The 20854-nt window shown below is 38.0% G+C and overlaps 1 protein-coding gene across 1 annotated transcript in view; it reads left to right on the top strand.

The window, feature by feature from the left end:
• The window catches only part of LOC150090808 (uncharacterized), a 791939-nt gene that overhangs the window by 278836 nt on the left and 492249 nt on the right, over positions 1-20854 (top strand). The window contains exon 15 of the mRNA XM_090372970.1: positions 9759-9812. Coding sequence (XP_090229096.1) covers positions 9759-9812 — 54 coding nt within the window. The remainder of the gene's footprint in view (positions 1-9758; positions 9813-20854) is intronic.

Genomic DNA, 20854 nt, shown 5'->3' with positions numbered 1-20854 from the left:
GGCAGTCATCTCAACATAATTGCCTCCCCCCCACATCTACACATTTGGCCTATTGAGGAGGGAGTGCTAGTATGCCTTAATTCTTTAGGACAGGTTTGCAGCCACTGGAGAACACATGCATGTACTGCTGTCATAGTTTTGTCCTGAAATGTAAAGGAGACGTGTGGACTATAAGGGATTGGTGTGGTGCAGGATCTTCCGGCCAGAAGAGTTAAGTGTTGTGTGCTGTTACTGACAGTATATGGTTGAATGTTGTCAGGAAAAAGAATGATCACTTTCTTGACAAAAATTTTCAGAATGCTTTTTTTCTGTCAAAATTGTCTTCACCTTTGTTGCCAGGATATTGTAATAATGCTGGGCATTTTTAATGCTGACACCATGCTTCAAAAAATCCAAACAAATTACTTATCAATCTCAGAGGACTGAGATTGAAGTCATTACCTTGCCAATGAATTTATGGGTTGTAATAATTTTTGGTAGTGAAAAGTATGAATAACATCATTCCATGCATGCTGATTTGTTCTGAGTTATCTATTGATGGGTCCATTTCTCATTATATATAATGAAGAAATGTATTCTTATTCCTTTGGGTTGGCAAAATATTATAGGAAGCAAGCTTATGCAGTATCATCTTAAAAAAAAAATAAATAAATAACTTACCCAGTTCATGCATCCCTAGAGGACATGGTTGTAATCCTCTTTCTTCTAAGACATTATGTCCTTACTATGAGAAAGGGAGCATTAATATTTCTCTATGTTTATATGGCTTACCAAGGATTTTTACTTTTTTTGACAAATAACTGAAATATAACTTTGGAATAGGAAAGTTCATCATTACTGTACCAGATATTTGGGGTTTTGAGAATCATAGTGGTGTAAGTCAGACTATTCTGAGTTTTGAGAACAAGGTGTTTTGTGTTTGTGTTCATAAAAAACTCAACATATTTAATTTAATATTTTAATTTAATTTAAGAAAACTGAAAATTTGCATGTGCTTGACAATTTTTGTTAATATCCAATTTTTTGTCTGCAGTATTGATGTAATTGACTTACACCATTACGTTTCTAAGTATTTTACCTATTTTAAAGGTAAATTACTGTAAGATGACTGTGTTAGCTAAACTATGATTGTATACACAAGGGATTATTTTTTTCCCTGTAAAAAGTCATTATAACAAAATTTTAAAAAACCTGAGTGATAGGCACATTGGGATTTTTTTGTCAAAATAGTTAAGATTGTCTTAGTTGCTTGCAGAATGATCATAAAAAAGCTAATACAAACATAATGAATTTATGTTCATCTTAGAATTTATAAAAAAATTATAGTTACTTTTTGTTGATGTTCTCATTTTTTTAAAGCAATTAAAGATCGTCATCACTACTTCGATAATAATAAAACACTGCCACCACAAACAAACTACTGTTTATGCTTCATCTTCTTCTTCCTCTTAGTCGGATAAGGGACCTAGATCATCAACTTCTTTTGAGCTTCTAATACCTTTAAAGAAAGCATGGTGAACAGGAGGGATGTATTTGAGAAGGTATAGCCTGTCTCTTTTCTTTAGAAAGTTCAGCACTCTACGGCCATCATACAGTGTTTTTTGTTCAGTGCTTTTCAAGCTCTTAGGTTGACCCTCCTTATTGGGTTTGACATTCAGTTCTCTGAAAGGGATGTCTTCATCCAATGTACACTTGTAAAAAATCATGAACGGGTTTTCCTTTTCATAATGGAGCCACTGTATCTTCAACCAGTTTACATTTTCACCTTCAACATTCTCCTTCCATTTTGTTATGCCTTTTTCAAGAGCTTTTGTTTTCAAAAAGTCATCTTGTTGCATCTTTACAACCATAAACCTGTTGTGTCTTCCGGCAGACTTCATAGTATCATACCATCACTCTGGAACATAGATAATCTTGTGTTTTTCTGCTTGTTCTATCAGCCCAAGGTCCGAGTCATTTGGAAGGTAAGAGTGACCAGAAACCACAAATTAATGGTCTGTGACTTCAACTGAAGTTTCTTGAATCAGTTTCATTAACGATAAGGAAACCTTGATGTTCCAATTTTGGCCAGTGCATGTGCTGCTGTATATTATCACATGCTTTTTTTTGTTCAACTTAACATGCTTAGTGAGGCAAGAAGCAATCTCTTGTGAACCTCTGGATGCAACGGCCTGATCCCAAACGTACATGTAGCCAAGGTTATTTGTGATGTCATGCAAACCTAAATTATAGCAGTGCATATTGTGCCTATAGTAGGCCTCAGAAACAGTTAATTTCAGGAATGGCAGGGCTTTTTGTAAATCTATTGTGATTGTATAGATGTCAGAATTTCTTCAGGCCTTTTCCCCATCAGCCTTTAGTTGATCTCTTGCTTTTGCCAAATGCAAAACATGTTGCTTCTGCAAATCACCTTTCTTTTTTTGACCTTTTCTACATCAATCAACTGTTTATACTTGTCACAGGCCTTGTAAGTGTTCTTTCCAGGAATGTGAAAATGTAAATTAAATTCTGTGTTGAAGACATGTCTATAGTAATACTCTTTAAGGGGTTCAGTCTCTTTTTGCTCACACCATTCACAATAAAGCTCATACATTTTTCTTACATTCAAGTCAGGACTAAGGAACTTCCTGTTCGGATTATCTTTTTGCATGTAATGACTTTGAAATGCTGGGAAAATATTAAAGTGATCCTTAAGTAACTGTTTTTGTTCGTCAGTTATCTTTTGTGCCACTACATGTTTGTCCCTTAGATCTTTTCCTGCAGACTTCTCCCTCCTTACTTTTTCTAAAGCTCTTGTCGCCCTTCCATCAGATACAACAAAAGTGTTCAGAAAGAATTTTTTATATACATGTACTGTGGCATTTTCTTTTTGAATATTATTGAGCGGTTTGTGCATTGCTTTCCTCCCCTACTGCCATTCCAAGACCTTTACTTTACAGGTTCTTGATGTGTGCGTAATAAATACGCATTCTGCATAAATATGCATTCTGTTGGCCATGGATATAAAATTATCAAATTGCTTTCTTCTTTCCTCCTCTGTTAAGGACTCATTCATCTTTTTTTACAACCACAATCTAAGTTTTCAAACTGCTTACACTCAACTTGTGTTCCTTTTGAGTTGGCATTGGCATTAGCATAGGCACATGATACAAGAAAGCAAGCCGACTGGCTTGCTTTCTTGTATCATGCCTGCCTGGGAACCCAAAGGTAAAGTGTAAAGTAAAGTGTGTTTAGAGTCAAACAGCACCAGGGGTTTCCCCCATCTCCGCGTTGCTTTCATTGTGGGTGAACCAGTTCGCTGGGAAATGCCAGAGATTTAAAAGTGTATGGATAATGTATTTGTGTAGTGTCATGTACCATTGTTCATCTGGTCGTTTAGCCGCTGGACCCCTACTGAGGCCCAATGGTGCCCCACTTTCGCCCCGTGGAGGCAGACCAGGAAACACCAATAGACTAAGATTTACTCTGGCAGGTCCTGCCGCTTAATTTCCTGAGATTTCGGCGACTAGGACCTTAAAAAAAATATATATATATATATATATATATATATAATTTGGTAAATTTGTGAGGAATAACGCTAAATTTTGAAAGGCCGAATGTATGGGCGAAAAACGTAATTTGGAGATGATTAAATCAATTCCGAAGTGTAGGGCATTCGCTTGTGTATGCGTGGGTTGAGCGAGTGGGGAGACTGAAGCCTGGGGGGAGAAAAGACAGAAATATGGAGTCGAGAGAGGAGGCAACCCCAAGTCACAGTGGGGCATGCCCATGCCCCATCAGAAGGGAAAGTGGGAATGGCAAGGAGGGGAGGAGACAGTAAGACCGTCTCGCTCTTCCCCCCCACCGGGGATAGGGATATTAAAGATGAAGGAGGCTAGGGCGCCCTCTTCAAGTCGCCAAATGGTGTTTGGCATCTGTGCTGCGTTAAGTCTCTTTTCTTCAATGTCCAGTCGATTTCAGTCCACTCGCTAATGGGGTAAGCCCCGTCCTTGTGTTTTTCACTTTCTTGTCTCAGGGTTTTTCTCTGTAATAACTCCATTGGATAGTATTTTATGGTCTTGTACAGTTTAACTTGTGGTGGTCTTTCGTCAGACACGGTTTATGGTAATTAGCAGTTTTCTCCTCTCGAAGAGGTCCTGCACATATTGAGAAAGTGCTCTGTATTCCTCTTCTGTGTCAATGAAGTGGGATTCCAGTCCTTTCAGAAGGTAGTGTATCTTTGTGATCAGGATGCCTCTGAGATCTTCATATTCGGGGCAGTCGTAGACCAAGTGATTCCAGTTCTCGATCTCCCCACACGTGCAGTTGGGGTCCTCAACAAGGCCGAACCCGAGCAGCTTCTCCTTAAAGGGGCCATGACCAGTAAGGAGTGAAGTCAAGTGCTTCCCCAGAAAGTACCAGGCCTGGTTGCTTGGGGTATATTTTGCTGAGGTCGGGGAGGAATTTTCTTGTAATTTCTCCTTTTGTTGTATCGGTCCATCTTTGTTGCCACTCCCGAAGTAGGTAGGCCTGTAATCGGACATTTTCTGTTTTAGTACTAGTCGCTGGGTCAATTATGAAATCCTGGAAGGTGGCAGCAACCCCCCCCTGGCGTGCAGGAAGAGCAAGCCAGCTTTTACAGTCTCCAAATCGAGGGGGAGCGCTCCAGCAAGCACCTGCAACGCCGGTGTGCTTACTGTTCTGCATGCTCGTGTGGTTGTTAATAAAATGGTCCTTTGTATCATATCCAGAGTTCTCCTATTGACTGCAAGCGTTGTTTTGCTGTACCATACTGCAGCAGCATAAGTTATCGTAGGGATGAAGGTTGCCTTATAATACAACATTAGTGCTGTTTTTTTTAATCCCCAGTCTTTTCTCGTAACCCTCGCCACCATTGCCGAGTAACATCTTATCTTCATCCTTATATATTGTAGGTGAGGTTGGAAGGATAAGTTTTTGTCTAGGATTACTCCTAGATATTTCATTTGGTTGGCAAGTTTAATGGTCACACCTTCTATTTTAATTTGGGGTGGGCGCCATATTTGCAGGGTTCCTTTTAGTAGAATAGATGTGGTTTTTGTCGGTGAAATTTTTAACTGGTTTCTTGTAGCCCAGTTTTGTATTTTCTGTAGAGCTTGGTTTGTGGTGGTTTCCAGTTGGGCTCTTGAGTCAGCCTCAATGGTAAGAATAAGGTCGTCCGCAAAGGCCTGGGCCCCAATCAGCCCCAGGTCCAGGTTCAGGAGCTCGTCGAGGACCATGTTCCAAAGGGGTGGCCCCAAGATAGAACCCTGTGTACAGATCTTGTGACTTTTTGGTAGTTGGCATTTATTTCTACTTTCCTGCAAGATAGGTAGTCCTCCATTACCTTGTATAGGTTGATAGGGACTGCAGCCACCCTTAGTCTGCCCAGGACACTCGGCCACCATAGGGAGTCGAACGCCCCAGCAAAATCAATGGAAATGACTAATAGGTATTTTTTTCTGCATTCCTGTGCCTTCCGAAGCAAGTTTCCAAGTGCATCCACTGTGGAGGAACCCGGCTTGAATCCGAACTGATTTCTAGCCGCCAGGTTTGTCCTCTCATAGTGGTTTTTGATTCGCTTGTGCAGCAGTCTCTCATATAGTTTGCTGACCACTGAGAGCAGTGCGATAGGTCTATATGACTCTGGCAGTCCGGTTTTTTGTTAGGATTTTTAAGTAACAACTTGGTGTTTGCTGTTTTTCATGCTGTGGGGAATTTGCCTGTTTCCAGGCACCTGTTGTAGAGGGTAAGTAGTAAGTGCGGTGCAAATTCTGCAGTTTTCTTCAAGATCTCTGGTTCAATAATACAAATATTTGTCCAGTTCTGGGCATTTGCGATTTCTGATCTTGGTGGCAGACTCACTGAGCTCCTCTAGGGTGAAGGGGGTTCGATTGCCGAAGTGGTATAGTTTGCGTTGTCCTTGCAAATTTCATGTTGTTCTTGCATGGTTAATATTGCTGGTTCCTTAAAGATTTTATCCAGTATGTTGCCCATTGACTGCTCCCAGGTGGTCTTTAGGTTTCCCTCTGGTGTCCTGGTAGTACTAATGACCTCGCTTCTGGGGAGCTTATTGGTTATCACCTTGTAGACTAAGCCCCAGGGGTCGGTGTTTCCAGAAATAGATACTAGGCGCTCCCAGGAATGCTTCTTACATTTTTTTTATGGTGTCTGTGTAACGGTTCCTAGCTTCTCTGTAATGTTGTCTCAGGACCTCCAACTCATCTTCGGGCCAGGTTCTGCGAGCTCTCTGGAAGTCTTTTCTTGTTTTTGCATTTGTCGTCGTAGTACTGTAATTTCTGGTGTCCACCAGGGTACTGTGCCAGGTTTTGGGTTTTTTCTTTTTATCGCTCAGTCACTGATGTTCAGTAATAATTTTGTAGTTTCTCTCTGAAGGTCATCTGGGTCGCTCCGGGGGTTTATGTTTTCCAGATTGTGTTTAATTGCCGTAGTGAGCAGCTCTCTATACAGTGTCCAGTCTGCATTTGCTACTGCATATCTCTTTTGTGGTTGGTTTGTTTGAGTTATTCTTGTTAGTTGTCTTTCAACTGAAAAGGTTATTGCCCAGTGGTCACGGGTTCGAATCCCGCCTCGGGCTTGGATCAGAGTAAAATGCAAGAACTTTCGGAGGTGCATTATGGCCACAGAAGCTGATGCGCCAACTAACAAAAGAAAAAACAAAAAAAAAAAAAAAAACAAGAAAGCAAGCTTATTTAGCATCAACCAAAAAAAATCCCAAATATTCTAATTTCACCCATCCACTCGCTGCAAATATTTGTCTAGTTCTGCCTTGAATCTATTTAAGCTGTCAACTTTTACAATGACAGTTGGAAGTTTGTTCCAGCAATCAACCACACACTGGCTAAAGGGAAACTTCTGCACATCTATCCTACAACTGGTTTTCCGCAGTTTGAATTTATGCCCTCTCAGGCGATTATTCTGAGCAAGAGGAAGAATTCCATCAGCATTGAGCATGATCAAACCATGCAAGGCTTTATACACCTCAATCAGATCACCTCGCAGGTGCCTAGTCACCAGACACTCTAATTTGTAAAACTTAAGCCTTTCTTCTTAAGAGCAACCGTTTGTTCCATTTTTTAATCTTGTTGCCCTTCTCTGCACTCGGCCCCAGCAGCTCTACATTCTTGCTAAGATGAGGCCCCCAGACCTGTATATAGCACTGAAGGTGTGATCTGAGCATTGCCTTATACAAGGGGATAATCACCTCCTTATCCCTGCTAGAAAAATTCCTGTATATCGTGCAGACCGTCTGCACTGCTCAAAAAACTTCATATCTGTCTGCACAATTACCTCCAGGTCCTTTTTGTTCTCTACCACTGTCAGTGTAGTACCACACAATTGATACGTTACTCTGGGGTTACTGCTTCCCATATGCAGTACTTTACATTCATCAATATTAAACTTCAGATGCCATCTCTCAGCACATCTACTCAACTTTTCTAGATCCTGTTGCAGCAGCATACTGTCATTAGTGTTGTCATTAACAACCCTGCCAACCTTCGTATCATCTGCAAACTTGGACATTAAGCCTGATATATTTTCATCAATATCATTAATAAATACACAAATCAACAATGGGCATAGTACCGAGCCGTGGGGGATGCCAATAATAACATTAGTCCACGTAGAGCAGTGTCCATTGATTACCACTCTGTCTTCTCCCACTCGACCATCCCTTTATCCATAGCAGCAGTTTTCCTCCAATGTCACACTGCTCCAATTTGTGGAGCAGTCTTCCATGTGCAATAGTATCAGAAGCCTTTCTAAGATCCAAATATATGATATCAAAGTTATTCCCTGCATCTAGTTCCTTTGTGACCACATCATAGTATCCAATCAAATTGGTCAGACAAGACTTCCTCTTAACAAAACCATGCTGTGTCCAAGCTATAACTGAAGTCTTGTCTAGATGATCCTGCAGTGCTTCTTTAACCAGTGCCTCCATTAATTTCCCCAGAACAGAAGTTAAACTAACAGGTTTGTAATTACTTGTGTCACCCTTTGATGCTCCTTTGTGAATTGGGGTCACATTTGCACATCTCCAGTCCATGGGACTCAGTACCGCCCCTGAGTCCAAAGAAGCTCTCATAATTATGGCTGAGGGTTTGCTTACTTCCTTTGCTGCCTCCTGTAATATAACTGGATAGATCCCATCCACCCCAGGTGCCTTTCATATGTTTATCTTCAACAATTTCTCCTCCACTTTGCTCTCAGTTATTACAAAATCATCTAACGCACTGCCAGAGTTTAATTCACCTCTAGCATCCCCCTCCCTGATTAGTCCTTGTGTGAATGTAGATGCAAAATACTCATTTAGTTTGTTAGCTATGTGAGCAGGATCATCAACAGTTGATCCATTGATATCCAGTGGACCAATCTGATTCATCCCCTTCCTTCTAGAGTTTACATAAGTAAAGACCTCTTTACTGTTTTTTTTTGCATCCTATGCCAAAGATTTTTCGTAATCTGCTATATGTTGAGTTCACATACGCCTGACCTGAATTGCAATGTTTTCTGGTTACAGCTCTTTTTGACTCTTTCCTTTGAGATTTTCTAGGTCTAAAGAAAATTTTCTGGCATGCTTCTTCTGCTTGGTTGTCCTCTTGACGTGCTGAATCCTTTCCCACATTTGTATTATCATCTCCATATTCCTGTGCATCCCCATCTAAAAGAAACACATTTCAAACCAGAACCTAGTCTAATAATTAAGGGCAGTGAATAACACTTAAAATTGTTGTCTAATAACCTACTCTAAAATTTTGGATGTGTTTAGTTAAATATTTTCATAGTAGAATCTCAAGCAAACAATAAAGTTTAAACATGACCAATAAAAATATAACCTATAATTTACCTAATATATAATGGTTTGTAATGTAATTAAAAAAGCTTGCCTTTTGAATCACTATGATCAGTTGACAACACATAATTTGGATCCTTATCACTATCATCACTATTGAGTGAATAATACTCCATTTCTTGAAATGGAGGATTTTTCACTCGTTTTAGTTTATTCAACTAAAACGACATCTTGCTACATGAAAATATGAAATATAAAACATGAAATATGAAAAGGCATCTTGCTACAACAATACACACTTGAAACATAACCTCAATCACACAAGCTGTTTTGAAACAGAATGGTGTAAGTCAGACTTCCTTAACTATGATTCTAGACCTCATAATCTAGAGCTCATAATGTTAACTATTTGAAACAAGTGCTGACATCTCTTGGTTGAAATTGTAACTTTGACTTACTTCACTATGAAGCTAAACAGTGGACACCTAGAGAAGGCAGGAAATATGAACAGTTCATATTTAAAAAATTCCTGACTTACACCACTATGATTCTCAACACCCCATTTTAATCTGTTTGACAGTTGTTGAATATTACAGTGAAGTTGCACATTTTTTGACGCCTTGGACATAAAGTCTAATTTCATATTGTATAAAATAAAATTATAATTTCAATTTTCATCAGACGTCATACTAAAAGGGTTAAGAATAAAGATATGGCTAATATGCAGCCATGCCTCCTATAAGTATGTAGTATACCCGTATGGTATTAATCTTCTTGCGTATTCTCTGTCTCATATATGCACACACACACACACACACACACACACACACACACACACACACACACACACACACACACACACACACACACACACACACACACACACTTTAATAAATGAAAGAAATGGTATTCAAACAAATACAAACTTTCTTATTTCTTTTAGGGACCTCCTGGCCCAAGAGGAGAGAGAGGACGAGAAGGACCCCCTGGACCTCCTGTAAGTCATTATATGGAGAAATAATTTAGAATTGTGATAATAATTCTAAACACAGTAGTGCAACATGTGACAAGCATTTCTTTTTTCATTTCGGAGAAAGATTTTTTTTTTCCTTTAAATTCTCTTGGAGGATACCAGTATTTCATCTTTTCTTAATGGATTTCAATACCTGTTTTATATAACTTTTTAATTTTTATTAAAAAAAATATATTTAAGCAATGAAGTGTTTTTTATACCTTTTATTTTCAAAAACAAAAAATATTATTTCTGCTGAAAATTAAATTTAAAAACATTTTAAACATAAAATACAAACATGAATCTGTTAGTATTTTCCAGTTTAAAAGTCTGGTTTAAGTGCACAAAATTTTGAACTTGTGCATATGCACATATTTCTGCTTATTATGTATACAAATACTTTTTAAAAAATTTAAAAATATATCATATATTATTAATTTTCAGTTTTCATATTTGAAGTGTATTTTCTTGCTTTCAACTGAGTAGTAGATGTCCTTGGTGAATATCATGTTTTGTGTTCTCATTTTTTTTTATTGAAAACAACAATAAATCTTGCCAAACAACTCATATGAGACTATAGATATTTGTATAACTAGCGGGAGTGGAAAAACAAGTAACCTTGAACTATAAGAAAACACTAACTTGTGAAATTTGTGAAATTCAAAACTTCATAGATCATTGGAAAGAGTGAAATGTCTCACTCTCTGATTTTTCCTTAGAGTTGCAGAGAGCATACCATGGCACCTGACAGGTTCTTATGCTCAATTATGCTATGAAAACTTTAAAGAAAAATTCAGGATATATTGCAATAAAAGTTTCACTAGATTTAAGAAGGTCGAAAAAATTTGGAAATTTTTAATCATTGATTAACTGTTAATATAGGGTTGTTATTTTGAAAAGGTGTCTATCAGGTGGAGGGCTACTACCACTAGGATAACAAACACTAATTAAGTACAGGCATACCTCGGTTAACGTTACCTCTGATAACGAAGCCTCGATATAACGAAGTCGGCAATTTCAAGCCCCATTTAACATAAAAAAATATTCCAATTTAAGACCAACGCCCGACATTCATTCGATTGGTGACTGACGCCGACTCGTTACGTATTCCCGAGCTGCGGGCGTGTCTGTTATAACAGTTTTGTGCGTCAATCGCATAATTTAGTTGTTGTTTACATGATTTGGCGTTGTTTCAGTGTGGCGCATTGCAATAATCGATGTAGGTTCTTTGTAGCATTACATAACGTAGATTTTGTAAATTTTAATAGAAATATTTTTGTTTTAGTTAATTAAAATGTCAGAATCAAAGAAAAGAAAAGCAATATCTTTGGAAACTAAACTAAATATCGTACGACGTGTTGAAAGCGGCGAAAGAAAATCCGATGTGGCACATTCTTTAGGATTAGCGCAATCAACTTTAACAACCATACTAAGTCAATCAGAAAAAATAAAACAGTCTGCTCAGAATTGTACAGATGTTACAGCGGCAAAATTAACTCGCTTAAGGAATCCAATTTTAGAAAAAATGGAGAAAATGTTAAGTTTGTGGATAGATGATATGTCACAACGTCATATGCCTTTAAGTCAAATGGTGATTCAAGAAAAAGCATTATTTTTGTTTAATCACCTGAAATCTAAACAAACTGAAGAAATTACGGAAACCTTTAGGGCTTCTCGTGGTTGGTTCGAGAAATTTAAAAAAACGGGCCAGGATTCATAGTGTAAAATTAACAGAAGCTGCAAATAAGTTTCCAGAATAACTAAAGGAAATAATTGAACGTGAAAATTTTCCACCAAATTTGGTGTTCAATGTTGACGAAAGCGGTTTGTTCTGGAAACGGCTACCAACAAAAAGCTTCATTTCTATTGAAGAAAAATCAGCTGCTGGGTTCAAAGCAGCCAAAGACCGTTTAACGTTACTCTTTGGATCAAATGCCTCTGGCGATTATAAATTAAAATTGTTATTAGTTTACCATTCAGAAAATCCGAGGGCGTTAAAAGGTAACATAAAAATGAATTTACCTGTAATATGGAAAGCAAATAGAAAAGCGTGGGTTACCAAGGAGTTATTTACTGATTGGTTTGTTAACCACTTTTGTCCTGGAGTAAAACGGTATTGTCAAAAAAAAACAACTTTGAAGAAAAAGCTCTTTTGTTGTTAGACAATGCTCCGGGACATCCTACTGATCTTAACACGTTGGACACATGCATTCCTGTCAAAGTTGTGTTTCTTCCAGCAAACACAACTTTCCTGATTCAACCATTGGATCAGGGAGTAATAGCATCATTTAAAGCTTATTATCTCCGTCGAATTTTAAGCAATTTACCTGAACTAGAGGATAAAGAGGAAATGACAGTTAAAACTTTTTGGAAAAACTACACCATTAAAAACGCAATTGAAAACATTGATAGTTCTTGGAAAGAAGTCACTAAGAAATGTTTAAATGGAGTTTGGCGCAAAATATGGCCAGAAGTTGTACTAGAAGAAGAAAATAACATCCAAGAAATTAGAAATGAAGTTATCCAGATGGCTCAATCAATAGGTTTCGAAAATGTCGATGAAGAGGATGTTAGAAATTTATTGAATGCAGAAGATGATGGTTTTTCAGTGGAAGATTTAGAAAACCTTGTTAGCAACGAAGACAAAGATAATGAAGGCGAAGTTAAAGAAGTTCCTGCCGAAAAAGTGTTAACAACCAAAGATTTAAAAAGGTGCTTAAATGACATTGAAAACGTTTTAAATTTTTTTAGTGAAAATGATCCTGATTTAGGAAGAAGTGTTATAGTTAAGCGATCAGTGTTAAATGCAATAACTCTGTATAGGCAATTGTTAAATGAAAGAGAAAAAAAGCATAAACAATCAACTTTAACCTCATATTTTAAAATGTGATTTCACTTTGTAGGTAAGTTGACTGTTTATTTAATAAAACTTTTCTTTGTTCGAAAAAAAGCTTTTCATTTTCTTTAAGTAGGAACGTATCCCTATTCTGGCCATAGTATTTTTACCTCTGAAAACGAAGTTTCGCTTAACGAAGTAATTTCGTGGAACGCATCCTATTCGTTAATTGAGGTATGCCTGTATAGTATTTATAAAACCTAGTAATATCATTTCAAATTAACATACAGAATTGTTTCTTCGATTTCTTCTCTGTAAGGTTACTTTTTTGGAAAAGTACAATATCAGTATTGAGATCCCAAATAGGTTTTAGAGTGGGATGAGGAAAGAATCTCTCCAGAGATAGGATTCTCTTAGCCACAGAATTTAAGGAAGACTTCTGTTTAGTGTATCTGGAAAGGAATTTAAGGAAGACTTCTGTTTAGTGTATCCGGAAAGTTTCTTTAAAGGAGCACAGTTGAAGTTGTTAATGATTGTGGAGTGGGTGATGGTGTATTATTGGCTGGTTTAAAGCTGAGCTCAGATTGGAATTCAGTATTCAACAGTGTAGACTTTCAATTTTCAGAGTGGAAATAGCAGACGAGATTTCTGAACCATACATCACAGATGTTAGAAGGTGGGCTCTAATGCAACAGAGGATGATTTTATTTGATACATGAAGCTATTGTCTCAGTAACTACATTTTCCAGAGTTATAGAAATTTTAAGATAACAATATGTGACAGCAAAATGTTTATGTTTATATTTAATTGTTTCTTATGTGTGTTCTTTGCACTGATCCAGTGGTCTCTAGTGTCAATATTGATGGAAATTGGCATATTATATGTGTATGTATCAGTACTGTGATATAAGAGAGGGACTAGTATTTGTGGTATAAGTTTTTATTTTTATTTTGCAGTTTTCTGCAGATGCCTGGTTTATTCTACTATGCCTGTGCATATTATGTAGGTCTGAATCACGTGAAAAATAATATCTTTGGTGGCACCAAGTTTGCAGTGCAAGAGAAATATATTTTGGAGTGCCTGTGAGTGATCAAGACAAATTGTGAGCACCTTATATCTGCTGTGTTAGTTGCAATACAACATTAGAGGGATAGTTTCATGTTAGTTGTAAGTATATACCTTTTGCTAGTAGTCTTGACACCCTTGGTGTCAAGACTAATACTCAAGATTTCTAAGAGGTACAAGCTAAAGATTATAATGATTTATGCACCAACATCGAGCCATGATGATGAAGAGGTTGAATAAATGTATACCGAAATTGAGTCTTCTAGATGAGCAGAAAACCCACTACACTATTATTATGGGGGACTTCAATGCTAAGGTTGGGAAAAGACAAAACAGCGCAGAAAGAGGAACTATAGGAAATTTTGGAATTGGTGAAAGAAACGAAAGAGGTGAAAGACTTGTGGAATTTGCAGAATCTCAAGGACTGTCAATAATGAACACTTTTTTTCAAGAAAAGGGTGAACAGAAAGTGGACATGGAAGAGTCCAAATGGATTAACTACTAATGAAATTGACTTCATCTTCACTAACAGAAGATATATTTTGAATGATGTTACCGTCCTGAATAAGGTAAATGTTGGAAGTGATCACAGAATGGTAAGATGTACACTTGATATAGATGTAGGAAAGGAAAGGAAAAAACTGACTCTAGAAAATAATACAAAGGTCTTTGAGATAACAGAAGAGGAGAAAAAGCAGTATGTACTGGAACTTAAGAACAAGTTTGAGCTTCTGCAGACTGCTCAGGACCAAGATATCGACGAGGAATATTACAACTTTCAGAAAGTGATAAAGCCCAAGAAACCTATAGGGAAAAAGAAATCCAAAGAAGAAAAAATTAGTCAAGAAACACTTGTCTGATGAACCGAAGACGACAAATGAAGAGCAAGAAAAACACTGACAGGGAGAAAATTGAGTATACTGAGTTATGCAAAGCCATTAGAAAGAGACTCAGAGAGGACATAAGAAGATTTAACACAAGAAAAGTAGAACAAGCATTAAGGGAAAACAAAGGATTTAAATCAGCAGCCATGAGCAGTAATACAGAAAGACAAATGATACTGAAACTGAAGAATAGCGATGGTGTACTTATAAACATCAGAGAAGGCATACTTCAAATAGCAGAAGACTACTGTAGAGATTATAAAAGGAGCAGGGGAATGATGCCAGCAGTGGGGAAAATGGATTGCAAAGTAGCAACACATACGAATATTCTTCCTGATGAGGTAGAACATGCATTGAAGAAAATGAAGAATAAGAAAGCTCCGGGGGAAGATGAAGTTACTTGTAGAGTTGTTAAAATTGGGAGGAAGAGACATAACACAAAAACTGGCAAGGCTCTTCACAAAGTGCATTAGAAAAGGTGTGATGCCTAAGCAGTGGAATAATGCAATCATAGTTTTGCTGCATAAGAAAGGAGATAAATCAGAAATTGGAAATTACAGACCAATTAGCTTGTTATCCCACATCTACAAGTTGTTCACAAGGGTCATTACTAACAGATTAGAAAGAATACTTGATAAGAATCAACCTAAAGAGCAAGCTGGCTGTAGGACAGGATTCTCGACTATGGATCACCTTCACGTAATATCACAGCTAATGGAGAAAGCAAATGAATATAAAACACCATTATGCCTGGCATTTGTGGATTATGAAAAGGCATTTGACTCCATACATCATAAGGCAATGTTTTAGGCACTGGAAAGACAAGGCATAGATACCCCATATATTATGATTTTGAAGAAAATATATGAGAGTGCTACCTCCTTTATTAGACTAGACAAAGACAGTAAGAAATTTAAAATTGAGAAAAGAGTTCGACAAGGAGACACAGTATCTCCAAAGCTGTTTGCTGCTGCCCTTGAAGAAGCTTTCAGAAGATTAGACTGGTCGCAGAAAGAAGTCAATGTGAATGGAGAGTACCTAAACCATTTGCAGATGACATTGTGGTCGTAAGCCATGATTCCAAAGAATTAGAGGAAAATCTTAATGTTATGCACAGTTAGTAAGAATTTTGGACTAAAGGTGAATATGGCTAAAACAAAAGTAATGATGAACAAGTATGCCACAGAAAGGGAAATAATGATTGAAGGAGCAGTAATTGAAAAGGTGTAGTCATATACTTATCTGGGACAAGTTATTAGCTGTAATAATTATAAATGGCTGGAAGTCAAGAGAAGAATAAATTTTGGATGGATAGCATTCAGGAAATATAGTCACATACTGAAGAGCAATATCCCAGTTTGTCTGAAACGTAAAATAATGAACCAACGTATACTCCCCGCCATGACTTATGGAAGTGAAACTTGGGCACTCACCAAAAAAATGGAAGAGAAGCTGAGAACTACACTGCGAAGAATGGAACGAATTATATTGGGAATCAGACTGGTAGATAAGAAGAGAAACACATGGATTAGGCAGCAAACTCAAGTAAAGGACATTCTTATCAAAACTAAAGAACTAAAATGGTCTTGGACAGGACACATAGCTCAGAGACATGATGACAGATGGAATAAGAAAATAACAGAATGGTACCCAAGAGGAGCTAGAAGAAAACCTGGAAGACAAAGGCGGAGATGGATAGATGAAATTCATGAGTTTGGGGATAGTAAATGGATGGCCAGTGCTCAAAACAGAAGGAACTGGAAAGTTGCTGGAGAAGCCTTCATTCTGCAGTGGATTGAAAATGGCTGATGATGATGATGATGATGATGATGACCTTTTGCTATGCCTTGAATATGGAGAGAGAGAGAGAGAGAGAGAGAGAGAGAGAGAGAGAGAGTTCACAAACTATCATGACAGCTGCTACTTTTGCATGGTGGATATATCATGTAAAAAGTCTATGGATCAAAAAGCTGTAGTGTATATTAACATACCATTTTCTGTTTGCTCAATGATGACCTGCCAATTCACCTTTCAGAGAGGTCTTTAGAATTGGCTGATGAATCTGTGAACAGGATAATTGGAATTTTACCACCTCAGAAGCCCTCAAATAAAGCACCACATTTTCCTAATCATTAAGAATTAGATGACTTGGTAACTTGGGTCTAACTAAATCCAGTGCAGAGCTCCTGATATCTTATTTAAAAGAGTGAAGTCTACAGGATCCCAGCTGCGAGACGTCTGCATACATAAAAACACATGCTATTTATGTATGTTTTTTACACTGTTGCAGATTCTCTGTGGGTAGTAAATGGATGTGCTATTTGATTTGATTGGTCTTTGTGATTAAACTAGTATTAGTTACAATTTGGATGTGTGGCATCTTTTCACTGACAGTGAAGTTGAAGTTTGTAAGCTGTGTTGCTTCGCAATAGGAATATACACCCATCAGTTCCTGCTGTGCATTTTGTTCCTATTAAAGAAGACTATGGAAATGTACAACACGCAGTAGATCAGTACTGCAGGAGAATTGAATTGCAGCCTGATGTACACAACTATTGAATAAGCCCTTTGATTCCAAAAACTGTCTTGCTTCTATCACTCCACATCAAGCTGGGATTGATCAAACAATTTGTTAACGCACTGGATCCTAGAGGTGACACAATAAGCACATATGGTCTGTGCTTCCAGAATTGTCTAGTGCAAAAATTCCAGTAACGTCAATTAAAGTTAACCAATTAACAGAGATAGTGAGGAATATTGAATAGTTTATCATGTTTTGGTTGTTTTAGCATGTGGGGCTGCTACTCAAACATGAATACATGTTTGAGTAGGCGCCTCCATAGCCAGGTGGGCAGGAGCGGCAGTGCGTAGCACTGGCTTCTTGATTAGACCGGGGTTCGAGCCCGTGACCACCAAATATGGAGGATGCGGAAAGGTCAAGGAATGACCACCGCATATCCCCGGAGCAATATGGCCTTAGTTGCTAATGCTCCTAAAAACCAAATAACAACAATATGTTTGAGTTTTTTTTTTTTTTTTTTCAAAATAGAAAAATTTTAAGAAAGGATTAGAGGGAAGAAAAGCTCCTATTGGGAACAAAAATTTAAAGGGATCTTCAAATCTTGCTACAGGCATTATTTTGTGGAAAGGATCTCTTCATTTAACCAGTAGAAGGATTTAGTCAAGGCTTAATAAAAATGGCACTCACCTGAATGATCCATTATAGTTACATGAATTGTGAAAAGGGGAATGAAGTACTCTAATGATAGGAATTTATTTCTTAAGCATTATTGTGGGTTTGCTTACATACATCTCTTCTTTATATCTTCTTCGTTTCAAATGTACATATTTTAAATTTGTGTAATTAAGCAATACTTTTTTCTTTTGTAATAAACATGTAAAAATGTTTTTTTTTTAATATTGTTATTGTTAAATATGTTAAGTGATGTTGCAGATGAATTGAACAGGTACTTTTCATCTGTCTTTAATGAAGAAAGACCCTTCTTGCTAAGAAAAGGCTGTGCAAGTGAGGCTGAGTCATATGGAATTAGTTGTTGTTGAGTTTGTTGGTGCATCAGTAACTGTGGCTATAATGCACATGGAATTAGTGATTTCGAAATTAATTACAGATGACTGTTTATTTAGCATTAGCATTAGCATTAGTAGAGGCATTTGATGCAAGAAAGCAAGCTTATGCAGCATCAGCCAAAAAAAAAAAAAAAAAACCCACTTCCACTTCACCCCTCTGTTTGTTCAAAATACCTGTCCAGCTGAGCCTTAAACTTATTTAGGCTATCAACCTCCACCACAAGGGTTGGAAGTCTGTTCCACCAACCAACCACCCGCTGGCTAAAGGCAAATTTCCGCACATCTATCCTACATCTGTCTTTCCTCAATTTGAATTTATGCCCTCTCAGGTGATTTTTCTGAGCTAGAGGAAGAATCCCATCAGCATTGAGCATGCTTAAACCATTCAAGGCTTTATACACCTCTATCAGATCACCTCGGTGGTGCCTAGTCTCCAGACACTGTAATTTGCAAAACTTAAGCCTTTCTTCGTAAGAGCACCCCTTTGTTCCATTCACTAATCTTGTTGCCCTTCTCTGTACTCGTTCCAGCAGCTCTACATCCTTCTTGAAATGAGGCCTCCAGACCTGTATACAGTACTCTAGGTGTGGCCTCACCATTGCCTTATACAATGGAATAATCACCTCCTTATCCCTGCTGGAAAAATTCCTGTATATCATTGACAATACTCCATGAGCTACTCTTGCAGCCCATCTGCACTGCTCAGAGAACTTCATATCTGCCTGCACAACCACCCCCAAGTCCCTTTCATTCTCTACCACTGTCAGTGTAGTACCACAGAGTTGATACGTTGCTCTGGGGTTGCTGTTTCCCATGTGTAGTACTTTACATTTGTCAATGTTAAACTTCATTTGCCACCTCTCAGCCCATCTGCTCAACCTTTCCAGATCCTGTTTCAGCAGCATAGTGTCAGTAGTTTCCTTGACAACCCTGCCAACCTTTGTATCGTCTGCAAACTTGGACATTAAGCTTGATATACCATCATCAATATCATTTATAAATACAGAAAACAATAATGGACCCAACACTGAGCCCTGAGGGACTCCACTAATAACATTAGTCCACGATGAGCAGTGTCCATTGATTACCACTCTCTGTCTTCTCCCCCTCAACCATCCCTTTATCCATAGCAGCAATTTGCCTCCAATGTCACACTGCTCCAATTTGTGTAGCAGTCTTCCATGTGCAACAGTATCAAAAGCCTTTCTAAGATCCAAGTATATAATATCAAAGTTATTCCCTGCATCCAGTTCTTTTGTGACTGCATCATAGTATCCAATCAAGTTGGTCAGGCAAGACTTCCCCTTAACAAAACCATGGTGTGTCTGAGCTATAACTGAAGTCTTGTCTAAATGATCCTGCAGTGCTTCTTTAACCAGTGCCTCCATTAATTTTCCTGGCACAGAAGTTAAGCTCACAGGTCTATAATTACTTGTGTCAGCCTTTGATCCTCCTTTGTGAATTGGGGTCACATTTGCACATTTCCAGTCTATGGGTACCTCCCCTGAGTCCAAGGAAGCTCTCATAATTATGGCTAAGGGTTTGCTTACTTCCTTTGCTGCCTCCTTTAATATAACTGGATAGATCCCATCCACCCCGGGTGCCTTTCTTGTGTTTATCTTCAACAGTTTCTCCTCCACTTTACTCCCAGTTATTTCAAGATTCTGTAGCTTACTGCTAGAGTTGAATACACCTCTGGCATTCCCCTCGCTGAATAACTCCTCATGTGTGAATGTCGATGCAAAATATTCATTTAGTTTGTTAGCTACCTGAGCAGGATCATCAACAGTTGACCCATCAATATCAAGTGGACCAATCTGATTCATCCCCTTCCTTCTAGAGTTTACATAAGTAAAGAACTCTTTGCTGTTTTTCTTTGCATCCCTTGCCAAGGATTTCTCGTAATCTGCCTTCACCTGCCTAACCTCCTTTGTAACTTGGTTGCATATCAACTTGTATCTATCATAGGCTTCTGTGTTATGTGTTAATTTGTAAGTATCCGATGCATTTTTCTTCTCTGCCATCTGCCTCATTAGTTCATCTGACATCCATTTTGCCTAAACCTTGAACAATATTTCTTAGTTGGTATGTAAAGCCTAGTAGCTTCCAAGAGAAGTTCTTTGAATGCTTCCCATTTTGAATTTGCTGTTGGTAACATTATCAGTTGGTCCCACTGTATAGAATTTAAATACTGTCTCAGTCCATCGTAGTCGCCTTTACGGAAGCAATAACCCTTCCCTTTACCCCTAATGGTAGTTACCTCTTTGAGTAAATCCCACTTCAGCACACTGTGATCACTGCCACCTAGTGGTTCATTTATCTGCAGATTCTTAATGCATGAAGAATCACTGCTGATAATCAAATCAAGAGTATTACTCCCTCTAGTTACCTCCCGAACATGCTGATGTAGAAAACAATCATCCAATAAATCCACAAAAGCCCTGCTAGTGTGTGAGTAACCAGCCCCCAAATTCCAGTCACTATCTGGGAAATTAAAATCTCCCATTATAAGACTCTCTGATTTACTTTCCCACTCTATTTCCCTGTAGAGTTCCTTATTATACTCATCAGAGTCATTAGGCCTATAGCACACTCCTACTCTCAATTTTGATCTCCCAGTGCTTATGTCACACCAAACTGACTCAACACTGCA

This window comes from Mastigoproctus giganteus, chromosome 1 (assembly GCF_048544385.1).
Source record: "Mastigoproctus giganteus isolate SK-2022 chromosome 1, ASM4854438v1, whole genome shotgun sequence".
Classification (NCBI taxonomy): domain Eukaryota; kingdom Metazoa; phylum Arthropoda; class Arachnida; order Uropygi; family Thelyphonidae; genus Mastigoproctus; species Mastigoproctus giganteus.
The sequence above is the reverse complement of the archived record's forward strand: the minus strand, read 5'-3'. Positions and strand labels throughout refer to the sequence as shown.